This window comes from Strix uralensis, chromosome 2 (genome assembly GCF_047716275.1).
Source record: "Strix uralensis isolate ZFMK-TIS-50842 chromosome 2, bStrUra1, whole genome shotgun sequence".
NCBI classification, from domain to species: domain Eukaryota; kingdom Metazoa; phylum Chordata; class Aves; order Strigiformes; family Strigidae; genus Strix; species Strix uralensis.
Window position 1 is genome coordinate 111,605,383 of NC_133973.1, and position 13,462 is coordinate 111,618,844.

General features: G+C 36.3%; 1 protein-coding gene across 10 annotated transcripts in view; it reads right to left on the reverse strand.

Moving 5' to 3' along the window:
* The window catches only part of NBEA (neurobeachin), a 514,855-nt gene that overhangs the window by 184,394 nt on the left and 316,999 nt on the right, over positions 1–13,462 (reverse strand). For all 10 annotated transcript variants that reach the window (XM_074859829.1, XM_074859824.1, XM_074859821.1 and 7 more), the window contains one exon: positions 11,079–11,203. In XM_074859829.1, coding sequence (XP_074715930.1) covers positions 11,079–11,203 — 125 coding nt within the window. The remainder of the gene's footprint in view (positions 1–11,078; positions 11,204–13,462) is intronic.

Consider the following 13,462-nt stretch of genomic DNA (forward strand, 5'->3'; position numbering starts at 1 on the left):
TATCTTCCATTCAAACTAGACCTGAGGTGGTCTTTAGACAACATGATCAGCTTTTTGAGGGCATGGGATTGAATAACTTGTGCTATATGAGACACCAATAAAACACTCTTCAAGCATTATGCATAGACCTTTCAGCTGGGAAAATAGATCTATTGTAGATGATGTTCAGGCCTCTATACAAATACACTGGGAGATACACTCTTTAGGCATACAATAAGGATAAGAAAAAAGTCATGTCAGGATGTAGCATGCAGGATATGAAAAAAGAAATTAAATATATAATTGGAAACATGCATAATATGCTGGCTGATAGAATTCGTAACAAGGTGTCTTCCTTGTCCTGCTGGTTAGTGGTATATTTGAGAACTTTTCTATAAAGTGTATTTGTTTTTTAATACAGTGCTTTCACTAAGTGTTTCTGCACCCCTGCCTGTACCTTGCACAACACCGAAGCTCATAAAATCTTCCAGTTTGTTTCACTACACTGGTACTTTTTGTGTATGTTTCAAAGCTAACACTACAAAGTGAGAAACACATAAAATAAGTGGTATTGGAGAACTCACTGTACTTGTGTACATATGATATGGATAGCCGGTGCACATATGCATAAGTCTTAGTTTCTTATGTACCCATCTTACTATTTACATAAAACCTCTATGATAATTTTAATGTGATATAATAGAAATATATTTTCTGTGATAAATATAAAATAGTGCAATGTAAAAAGATGAGTAAAAATACTTTGGTATATTAAAAGATATATTGTCTCTGAAAATTAATTCCTTTATTTTTGTAATCTATACATAGCGATTCTGTTTGCTTTGCGAAAGACAAGAAATCACCTATATCAAAGAGATTTCCACAATCTGCCTCTGTGAACTTAACTCATCTTTACCTTGCAAGTAGCCCAGAGGCTCTCAGAAACCTGTGCCCATTGCCTGAAAGCCTGTCATGCCTCCTACTGGCTGTCGGAAAGAGTGGGAGAGTAGTCTTTTTAAATCTATACCATGATCTAATTCTAGGCTGCAGTGGTTGCAGCACTGCTGAAATAATGGCCCTCCATTCCAGCCATGCGCTTGGCAGGCTGTCCTAGCCAGGTCTTTGGAAAACACCTTCCTCTGTATAGGCAGAAGTGGAACTTCACCTTGTATTTTTAGACACATTTGGTCCAGCTTTAGCTTCTTTACTCAGTTATTGGTGTTATTAAACACCTTTTTTCTTTAACAAATGACATGCATTTCCACTTGTATACAAGGTGGAGAACAGAGTTCTGCAGTCAAGAAGACATCAAGAATAAGAAAAGTGGAGAAAATTTAAAAACGGAATATTTTGAGCTTTTAACTATAGCCAAAGAAGATTTAAAGTGCTATTACTTCTTAATATGGAGTCTTAAAGCGTAGAAACTAGAAAGTAAGAAAAGCACATAGTAAAACCTGGGTCCTAAGAGTTACATTCACTCAGCTGTGAAAGCTGTCCTGAAGGACTATTATTAGACTTCCACTGCCAGAATGTTCTTCCAAAATGTTTCTATGAGATGCACTGAATATACATGGGTCAATAAATTCTATTTCTTTGTCAATTAGTGACAGAACTGAATTAATAGAAAAAATACGCCCTTCACACATGGATTTGAAATCATTTCACATCAAAATAATTTACCAGTTTTGGTAAGTAAATGACTTTCATTTGGCAGAACAGACAGATATCGTGTACTGTTTTCAGATGAAAATATAACAGTGGAAGGAAGAAAAATGCAGATAGAATTCTAAGACTGGCAATGGTTGTGATTTTTAGGTCTTAGGAATGGCTTTGCAAGCCAATTTGATTACTTCAAGAACATTCCGAAGTCATATGCTTTCAGATGAAGAAGCAAGAAGCAGAAGTAGTTATGTTAACTGCTGGTAAAAAGCCAGAAAGTTCTGCAGTAAAATCTATTAGCTCAGAGCTATAACAGCAGCTAAAATCCAGGTCATGCCAGATAACCTGAAAATCTCAGAGGAAAGGCATTTGAAACCCAACACAGAGGTTTTGAGGGGAAAAAAAAGTTTTCGTATCCTATTTGGCTCTGTGTAAAGATTGAATTAGAGTCAAGATAGAGATTCTGACATTCAAGATTTCAAGAAATCATTAAGAAAAATTGACTGTTTCTTGAATCTGTACTTAAAACTTATTATAAAGCTGCTATGAATATTCCTACGCTAGAAACGGCATATAACAGGGAGCAGATATTTAGACTGCAAAGGACTGCTAGGATACAATTGCAACTCATTTCCATCACCTAGTCAGACAGCAGAAGCTCAGACACTGAATGTGCAATACAATTCAGCACAATAGTGTTCAATACCTAAGCAAATTCCATTACAGTTTACACCTTGAAGGTGTCTTTCATTACATTACAGTGGATTCTAAGAATGAGGATCATCATAACAGTAGATATATTTAATGAGAAGGGGGGGGGGGGGGGGGGGGGCTAAGAATATTAGAAAGAAAGCCAAGTTAAATCTAGTATTTTAGAGTTATTCTCACAATTAGGATTTTCTTTGCAGATCATTCTAGTAATACCTAATGTAAGCTCTTATTCCTGGACTTTCTTTAAACAAATTTCATTTTCATATCTATCTGACAATTACCATGTAAAATATTGAGAAGACACAATTATCATGTCATGTTTTCCCTAAAACCCTATGAGGATGAAATATTTGGATGTTTATTTGGAAAAGCAGTGGATGGCACTGTTGGGCTACAATTATAAGACTGTAGATGCAAAACTTAAATTGTTATGCTTAAAAAAATACACATATTTTCATGAATCCTTCAGGCATACAATTCAGATGTATACTCATTCAGAGTACACTGGAGATTTCAGAGTCAATGTGGAAATTAGTTCATATACTGAAAGGATGTTGTGTAATAGGAGTAAGATTTTAGGTGCTCCAAGTGAAGCAGAATGGTTTACACGCTTGTCTCACATGGCAGCATGATCGCATTTAGACTAAAGAACAAAGAGGACTTACTTGATGACACATGGAAGCATTGTTATGGATTAATTTAATGATTGCATATGTATTCTTAAAATACTCACCACTGAACATCAAGTAACATACACGTGTTTTCTGTCCATAAAGTGGATGCCATTTCTTAAAACTGCTCACAATTAGTTGTCAACTTGTGTTTACTTACAGACTAAAATTAACTGTTCATGAATGGGGTGAGGGTTAGGGTTTCTTCTTAGTCAAGGGCTTTTGTTCTTTAGTTTCTCTTCTATATTCATACTTAAGACATTACTTAAATAAATATTAGTTTGGGAAGTTATTTTGGATAAGGGTCATCACCTGCATTTCCCCAGAGCAATGTATTTTATGATATTGTGTGTGTTACTAATTTTTCAGGATAATGTATTAACTAAGTAAAAAAAAAAAAAAAAAAAAAAAAGACTGCCAAAACCATTTTTGTGGCTCATGTAGTCACAGCAAACTCAATTTCAGTAATAATAAGTATTATACTGTCCATGAGCAAATTGATATCAGAAGTGTTTTATGATGATCCATACCTATTCAACAACTTCATTAATGATCTGGATGATAGGGCACAGTGTACCCTCAGCAAGTTTGCACATGACCTGAAACTGGGAGGAGTAGCTGATAAGCCAGAGGGTCATGCTGCCATCCTGAGGGACCTCAGCAGGCTGGAGAAATGGGCTGACATGAGCCTCATGAAATTCAACAAGTGCAAAGTCCTGCACCTGGGGAGGAACAACCCTAGGCACCAGTATATGCTGGGAGCCATTCAGCTGGAAAGCAGCTCTGCAAAAAAGGACCTGGGGGTCCTGATGGACACCGAGTTGAACATGAGCCGTCAATGTGCCCCTGCTTCAAAGGTTAATGATATCCTGGGCTGCATTAGACAAAATATTGCCAGCAGGTTGAGGGAGGTGGTCCTTCCCCTTTACTCGGCACTGGTGAGGCCATACCTGGAGTGCTGTGTCCAGCTCTGGGCTCCCCAGTACAAGAGACACATGGACATACTGGAGAGAGTCCAGCAAAGGGCCACAAAGATGTTGAAGGGACTGAAGCATCTCTCATATGAGGAAAGGTTGAGAGAGCTGGGACTGTTCAGCCTAGAGAAGAGAAAGCTGAGGGGGCGGATATTATCAATATACATAAGTACCTGAAGGGAAGGTTTAAAGAGGATGGAGCCAGGCTCCTTTCAGTGACAGGACAGTGACAGGCAGTGGGCAAAAACTGAAACAGAGGAAGTTCCCTCTGAACATTAGGAAACACTTTTTGACTCTGATGGTGACCGACCACTGGCACAGGTTGCTCAGAAAGGTTATGGAGTCTCCATCCTTGGAGATATTCAAAAGCTACCTGGATATGGTCCTGGGCAACCTGCTCTAGGTGGTCTTGCTTGAGCAGGTCCCTTCAACCTCAACCATTCTGTAATTCTGTGATATGTAAATCTGCATTTCTTAAAAAAGTTTTATGAAGATTAAAGTTGTGGTGGAGGATTGCATTTCTAGTATCAATCAAATGTTTCTGCTCTGTTTTTAAATCCATGAGAAATTATGTAAAATCAGTCTTTAACATTGAGATATAAGTAATCTAGGGTTTTAAAAATATTACTGAAGACTAAGTTCTGGCAACTGTCTACGTTAAGCTCTGGCTCCATTGTAAGAATCACAGAATCCTTGAGGCTGGAAGGTACCTCTAAAGATTGTCTAGTCCAACCCTCTGTCCAAAGCAGGGTCAGCTAAAGCAGGCTGCTCAGGACCTTGGCAAGCTGGGTTTTCAGTATTTTCAAGAATGCTGACTACACAACTTCTCTGGACAACCTGCTCCATTGTTTGATCGCCATTAGAGTAAAAGAAAGTTTTTACTTATGTTTAAATAGAATGTTCTGTATTTCAGTTTGTGTCTGTTGCCTTTTGTCCTGTCACTGGACACCACTGAGAAGAATCTGACATCATCTTCTTCATTCTCTCCTAACAGGTGTTTATACACAACTATATGGCCCAGCTTTGAGCATTCTCCCCACTGGGCTAAACAAAGAATATCTAAAGAATATCTGGATCAGCTTAGAAGTAAATGCAAAAGAAGCCTACAGAAAAGATCTACAAACTCTACCCTGACAGCAGAGCTGTTCATACAGATATAGTATAGAAAGCAATTATTTCATAGACAAAACTGAAAGCATAATTTGGTCTTCTCTTACATGGTACATAGAGAATGCTCTCACTTCAGGTACACCTAGAAAAGTAACTGGGTTTTATACATCTAGTGAGCCTGCTAGCAAAACTCTGATAAATGATGATCCAGTATCAGTTGTCTTCAGTTTGCTTTCAGTTTTGCATTAGCTACTGAAAAAATAATGCTTTCTTAAAGATAGTTCTGAAATTAGTGTTGAAACTGTTCTGGAAACATGGTAGACATTGTCAGTAAGTATAGACAAAAGATAGCATGAAGATAGTGAAGTCAGAGGACTTTATGAGGCTGCGAAAAAGTAAATTAACGTTTTTAGATATACACAGTTTACGCAGTAACTTTGACAGACAATCTTGAATTTACTGTAAACAATAGTGGTATTTTCACCAACAAAAGACACCTCTAGGTTGTTAGCAATGTAATTAGTGTCAACAACCTAATATGTCTAGAAATGAAGACTAGCTTTTAGGTGGGCACTCAGGCTTCCTAGAATAAAGCATTTGATTTTACAGCAAAGCTTCTGAACAGAGATGATGAAATTGAGCATCTCCAGTTCATGGGACATTCTGATTTCTTCAAATGTCTTATCATCTAAAAATGTCAAGGTACATTTGTTTGCAAGACACTGACTTAGCTTTCTGGAACATTTGGTGCATGCTAAATGAAACCAACTTCTTACCAGTTTCTCTGGAGTCTCCTCCCACTATCTTGTGCTAACACTGACTGAAGAAGGCAGGAAGCCCAGCAGTTCAGGAGATGGAAGTGAGGAGCTGTGGGAATCAACTGTTCTGGACTTCTCTTCACTGAGGGGTTGCTCTAGAGCTACAGTTACTGAACATTCATCTTGGTACATTTTTCTTTAACACTGAGGACCCTCAAAAACTGAATCTTCCTTTAGAGTCCATAGGACACCAGAATCCCTGTTCTGAAGACAGTCCCCTGTTTGAGTACAGGTTCCCATGGATTTCAGACTCCCAATTTCATAATGGGGAACCCACACAACCTTTCTTTTAAGGTAGTGCTTGCTTCAAGCTAAATGTTCTGGGAATGTAAGTCCTTCAGCAGCCTGAAGGAATGCTGCCTGCAATTCTTTGATAGTCTATCAAAATCCAGCAGCTTTCATGAAAGTAGATTTCCGGTTTGAACATTTCAGATTTCAAAACCTGATGCTTTTTAATCCTGTTTGTATAATGAAACCATATTTCTGATGATGAGCATGCACAGCATTTACTAAAACTGAGAGCACTAAAGACAAGTCCCAGAAGGAGCTATATACAGTCTGCTCCCGCTAGAACCACTCTTGAAATAAGGTTGCTAACTGAACGTCCAAATACATAATGGAATGAATAATTTAAATATGCAGGTTCAAAAGTAACCGCCATATTGCATAAGCAAGATGTATCTGTAGTTTTGTTTCAAAACCTGAACATATTACAATTCAAAGGCTTTTTTTTTTTTTTTTCTTTCTTCTTTTTCATTCTAGGCATTCAGGATCTGTCATGATAATCAGTTTAACAGGCCAAATATTCTTGAGCACAGACACTAGAAATATTTGACCGGCTTACATATATATGTTTAGAACATGGGCACTGAGTTATTCACGTCCATTTCCTCCAGTGCAGACTAGAAAATGTGGCCTTTCTTGGACCTCCTCTATGTGCAAATGGTTTGTGGACCAAAGTCTTTAAAGACTGAAGGACCAAAGCTTAATAAATTAACTATTTTGCTCTTAAGATGACCTTTGTGGAACAGTCTTCTGTCTCACTGGTAGGGTGGTACAGTAGTGTCTCATCTATACTAATCTCCAAAAAAACTGTTAAGGTGATTAAGTGGAAGAGACAGTTCTTTCACCACATGTACAAAATCACTGCGAATTGGGTCATATCTGCATATTTCATGCATCTATTGGTAGCAAAATTTGGGAAAGAAGTAGAGTTTATAGTCTTTTATACAATCTTTTCACTTTCTTTCTTTTCAGTCTACAATTTAATCGATTTCATTGAAACTCCATTTAAACTTAAAAAAAGAACTGCTTAAAATCCATCAACACTATAAAATTAAAACTCTACTAAAAGTTTCCAGGTAGTTCAAAATCCCATTATAGCTTGCACTTTGATACTGCAAAGTAGTATCCCTTCAGCTTCACAAAAGGGAGAAATGAATCTATATTTCTATTCAAGTAAGAATTTACCTAAAACAAAAGGGCACAGCAGATACAATGCTGAACTACTTATGCTTGAATTTTAAATCTAGATGTGAAAGTTGTTTTAACAGATTACAAACAAATCCAATGCCTAATACCAAAAATTTAGAAGTGGAGGAGACTAATCCAAAGTGAAAAATTCTCCAGTCCATCTCCTGTAAATGCTGCTATGAGTCCGACATACCTACAGGCTCAAAGGACAGCTGATAGCCATTGGAATAAGCTATAATTTTTTGCACAGTTGTATATAGCTATTGGAATGAGTTATAATTTCTCATTCCAATATTTTTTACTTGTCAGGTACTTTGAACATATACATGTGTATATGCACACACACATACATATATGTATGCATATTATATTTTATTAAAACCAGGCATCTGAACATGCATACAATGGCTGACTAATAGACTGTAGTTAAAAAGAAGCTTCACCCACTTGCCTTGTAGCAGAAGTTTTTTGAAAGAATACTATTTCCCAGTAGTAGATAATATAAAATATTTCCTATAGGAAGAAGTCACCAGCTAAAATTAACACTTTTTGTTTTAGCTCTTCAAAGGTAGAATTTAACATATGTGGTTACTTCTCTAAAACAAACATATAGATCACAGACAGTTTTAATTTCCAAGACACTTCTATTCCTTGATGACTGCAAGTATTATATAATTACAGTATCCATACCTCCAACATCAACTCTGATTTAATACTAGAGTAGCTCTAGAACACTTTTTTATTTATCAAGGTCATATCTTGATGGCTGCACAAGCTTAGATAAATCAGGTGTTAGGCACATCTCCAAGGAATCTGAAAATTCTCTCATCTGCAATCCTCAGCATATCTTATTATTTACTGCCAAAGAAATGACTGATTAATTTTGTCATCTTTGCTCTGTGATTTTTGCTCAGCTGAAACTGCCTGCCCTCTTCTGCAATGCCTGATCAGACTTATTTAAGTTGATGCCTTTGATCGTAGACACTGAGGAGCTTGCTGACTTAGGCTTTGACTAAACATTCCTCCACTGCAATATTTATGCACAAAATCCTAAATGATAACTGACAGTCAATGTAGATAACAAAAACTTGTAAGATGTTTCCACTATTTTACTGATGCTCAAAATAGCTTTACTTGTACTAGAGGTATCAGTCAAGATGAAAAATTGTTATTAATATAACAAAAGTCCAACAAATAATGCTTTGATGAATAGTTTATTTCTCACAAACAAAGTATCTGAGGTCAGGTAAAAATCTGTTACTGGAAAACTATGCCGTATGATTTTTTTAAAATGCTTTAAATTCTTTCTGCAGTGTGATATCATGCTTAGTTTTGGAAGCTAGGTGCATTTTACTATCAAACTGTTCTAAACAAAATTATCAAAACAAAGCTCGTAAAAAAACCACAATGAAAGTTAAGCCCTATGGAAAAAAATCTGCCTCCAGCTCTTTATTAATCACATTCCAACACCAGAGGCTAAAAGTACATCAAACTGCACCAAATCCTTTTCACATGACAACCTCATAAATTATTCAACTCATTAGTAACACCAAGAGGCATAAAAATAACATCAGTGTTAAGGATGTTTTCTTACAGAGAAAGGTCAGCTAAAAGTTTCAGTATGAAAATCCAAAGCTTTAAGCCTCTGAAAAGTAAGTACACCTAGATAGAGTCCATTAATTATAACTTTAATGCATGCTGGTTTAAAATTCCAGATGTTAATTTCAATACATATATGAAAAATTAGAATTTTAATTCTGCAAACAAGACAGCGTCAGTCTATTGCAATTTTTATGCAACCACTAAGTTCGATGTGTACCATCTCTAAACACACCTGAGCTTTAATTTTCCTGTATGTTGAATGCACTAACAGGTGAGTAGCATGACATTATATAGAAACAATCCTATATGAAACTATAACTACTTCAGTTTTTCTGTTTCTTCTGGTTGCAGCTTTGTCTTGCAGGCTAGCTCTACTACCAGGCAGCTGCCACCTGCACTAAAATACTAGAATACAGAAACTACATAAATGGAGGAAATCTTTGCAACATGCTGAAACTGTTTAAGTGCAACTTGCATTATAGTTCTTATAAACCCCCCCCACCCAAAACCATTTCCAGAATCCTCTGAGTACAGTCTTATTCCAAAGATACAACAATCCTGCTATAAAGGCATGAAACAAAGTCCATCTAACTAAATGGAAAGCTCCTGTTATTTTAAAAACAGGATAATAGCAAGGCTTAAAACTTTGTAATAATTTATAAATCAGATTTCTTCCTGTTTTAATGCTAGTTTCATATCCACAATTAAAAATATTAATAAGAATATTTTTATTTTTGAAAGGGTTCTTATACCTGTATAACACATAAAGACCGTGGTTTTGATGATAATTTGCCTTACAAAAGCCACACAGTAATTAGTACAGTTTCGCATCTGCCTCTCATAAGATCTCAATTTTGATGTTCTGGAAGATTGTGGAGAAAATAACCCTTTGTCAAATATGCAATACTATACACTACTGGGGGAAATATCTTCCTTAACCCAACTTATGAACAGTTTACGACCTGAAGTCCTGCACATGATGGCCTTCATGTTTAAATAAGTATTAAATTACACTAGCCAGTATAACTGCACACACAGATATTCATTTATATGTCTAACCTTGTTTGAATCCTGGCTATTTGCCTCAACAACCTGCAAAGTTGGTGAAATGTGTAGGTCACACAGAGTTAGCTTTATATCTATCATATTCAGAACTTCTGGTAACATTAGCCTTTGGCTACACATCAGCTGAAAAGTTCAACTTGCTTTGTGTATAATTACTTCCATTTTTAACTCCTAAATGCTAAAGAATCCCAGGATTTTTTTTTCAGTACTACAGATTAAAAAAAAAAAAAAAGACAGAAAAACATCTTAATATTCTTTAAAAAATTCCTGTCTTTGATATGTTAGAGAGGTACCCCAGCTTAAATCTGAGAAATAAATTTGCTTTAGACTTTTGGAGTACTCAGGTTCAGTCTGCTATACAGAAGTCACTAAACATATGAAACATAAGAAACTTTTAGATGATATAAGGGAATTTGTATGTTCCTTATTTGTCTTTTACACTGCAGCTACCTCTCTATGAATATCAAACATCATCTAATCCTTAAGTTCCTAGACTGAAGCTACTATGGAGTCAGTTCATTATTCAAATCACAGTTATACTGAAAATAATTATTTTAAACAAGTTGTTATGTATTTCATATGTATTTGCAGAAAAAAATACTTTTGGCTGAGATTACACATGCCAGGATAAAACTTCTGATATTTTTTAACAACAGTTAATTCCTCATTCACGGAAGGTCTCCAATGGAACTATTACGACACATTAGTTTGATGGCCTAACAGTTTCATTCTGTCACTCTGGAGAGACAAGTTCAGTTACTTTTACAGTGTCTCAGAATTAGCATCTGGGAACGCTAGAGGTATAATGTGAATCCCTTGGGGATCAGAAAATTTAACAGCCCACAAGCTCAAATCTTCTGGTTCATTAAAGTGTAAGAATTGAAAGAATTCCTTTTCTAATAAGTTGTTCTAGGAATTCTCAGCACTGTCCTTAGAAAAAAAGGTACATGATTCTCAGGGATTCATGGACACCAAATAAGCATAAGCTATATTTTTAAGCAGGAGTTAGTACTGACCATATTCCACAGCAGCTTTCAGGAGAGCATCAGAATGAGTAGACCCAAAAGCATTGCGAACAAATCGTCTCCGCCGGCGCAAATCATCTTCCCAGTAATCCAAGCGCCAGAAGTCATGCAGTTGGCTATGAAATAAAGAACACACACATCAGCGTCTACCACAGCTTGAACTGTATTTACATACATTATAGTATAATTTCACTGCTGCTTTTCTATTTCAGGAATACAATCTTGTAAAAACATATATTACTACAACTTACAATATTCTAAAATTTCTTCACATGCATTTATATATTATAAACCTCAGCACTGCCTGTCTCAAAATGTTCTGCCTGCTGCTAAAAACATTAATCACACTGAGCCCATTAACAAATGCAGCATCAAATTACAAGTATTAATGGCACAGCTTGCTTTCTTTTACAGTGTTTTTAACAAGGCTTGTAAATCATAGAATGGACCTCAGTGCAAATAGTTTGCAATTTAATGACTATGGTCCCTTAGCAGACTGAACTTAGAAGTATAAAATATTGCCCACTTGAATTTTGTGGAACTATGATTAAACTAATGTGCTGAAATATTCATTGAAATAATTCCCCACTGCCCCTAGCAACCTGAGAAAATTGCAATTTTATTCATTATTAATAACACTGAATTAGAGCAGCAAAAAAATTTCGCCATGTGGTAATTGTCTTGGTAAATTATTATTCCAGCACTAACAGAGTACTAGGATGACTTTATAGCTTCCAGCTAATACAAGCCATTAACAACCATGGCCATCTTTGTGTTACATTGCCTTTTTACGTTCAAAAGCAATATTAAAGTTCTGTAGAATGATATAAGCCATTGTTAATTGAACTATATTAAAGTCAAAACATACACATATATAATCATCTGGTATTCAACTTCAGTTCTAAAGAAATGACCAGCTCCACTTTCAGAGAACTTCCTGACCTTATCAACTCAAACATCTCCCACATCAATTTTATAAGTATGCTGTGGGATATTTGGGCAAAGCTGTACTTTAAGCCAACATTTAAAAAACTTTCTGGATCACTATCAAATACCCAATATGTTTGTGGATGCATCCTTATCATCAAACTCATAAGTGAACACACTATACACTTAAAATGATTCTGCAGATCATGACCTTGCACACCATAACTAGGGAACCACTGCTTTAAACCAGTTGTTTTCAATCTGCCTGCAGAACTTTGGAGATGTGTAGTCAAAAGGCAGATGAAAAAAAAGAGAAAAGTTTGCAACTCATGAGTATGGGCTATACATTTGCTGGATTTTTCAGGTGTAACTTTAGCCACTGTTTTCTATATTGCCTTCATTTTGAGTAGCTATGTGCTGGTAGCCATTTCCAGAGGAAATGCAGAAATATGCTAATGTAGAACAGACTTTAAGTTTTTACAGTCCACTTAACCACTTTTTTTCATGCTTGCATGAGTTCTTGTCCAACTATTAACCACTGTCATGAGATCTGTATCAGTTCTGGAGGGCACAGCACCAAGGGGAGTGGATGTAGCAGCATACCTTCTAGCCACTTACAAATTTTCAGAAGCAGCACACCATCATTTTTAGTCAATGCTGGGGTTTTTTGGATTCAGAATGACATTTTCACTATATGCTGCTTCTTGAGTCTGTGTGACGGTCCTAATTTCATTGCTGCCTTGCAGAACAGGCATTTTGCTTATCTACAAGCAGTGAGAAGGCAACTTCAGGAGTTCAGTGGGAGCTGCTTCCTCACTGAGAATAATTCAGAGCATCTTGTGTAAAGGTGAGGCGCTGACTCTGAGCTCCCATGGTGGGAAGATGCAGCATTAATGGCCTGGCCTGCATGCTATGAGACATGCTATGAGACAGAAATATTTTGCTATCTTGAGTACCAAGTATCTTTTGCTAAGTAAAATAGCCTGCTTTGGTTTAGTACTATGATACAGTTTTTGCTTACAAATGTGAGATTTCTCCTCCTGCACCGAGCACTGGATAATTTTATTGCAACTGCTAAATCCCCTTGACCCTTATACGATATGAATGCAAAAATGTGCAGGTGACTGCCCCATGGTTTAAATAATCCTTATTTCCACAGCCAACTAGATTACACCTAATTTCTTATTCCCCCATTTTATACCAGTTAAGTGACATGTTGAATCAGGTTGTTTGAATGAAAAAGTGCATATTAAGCATACTATAATGAATTTTTTTTTAAGAACTAGAAGTTCATAGCATCATTCATGAGCTACTTCTACATACTTCAAAAACAAATATATCTGTATCCCTTTAACTGAACAGTTCTTTAAAATGCACCCTAAAACACATGACCCAAAGAAGTCTGCACCATGAGTTCAACTGTTAAGATAATTTCCTTACAAACTGTA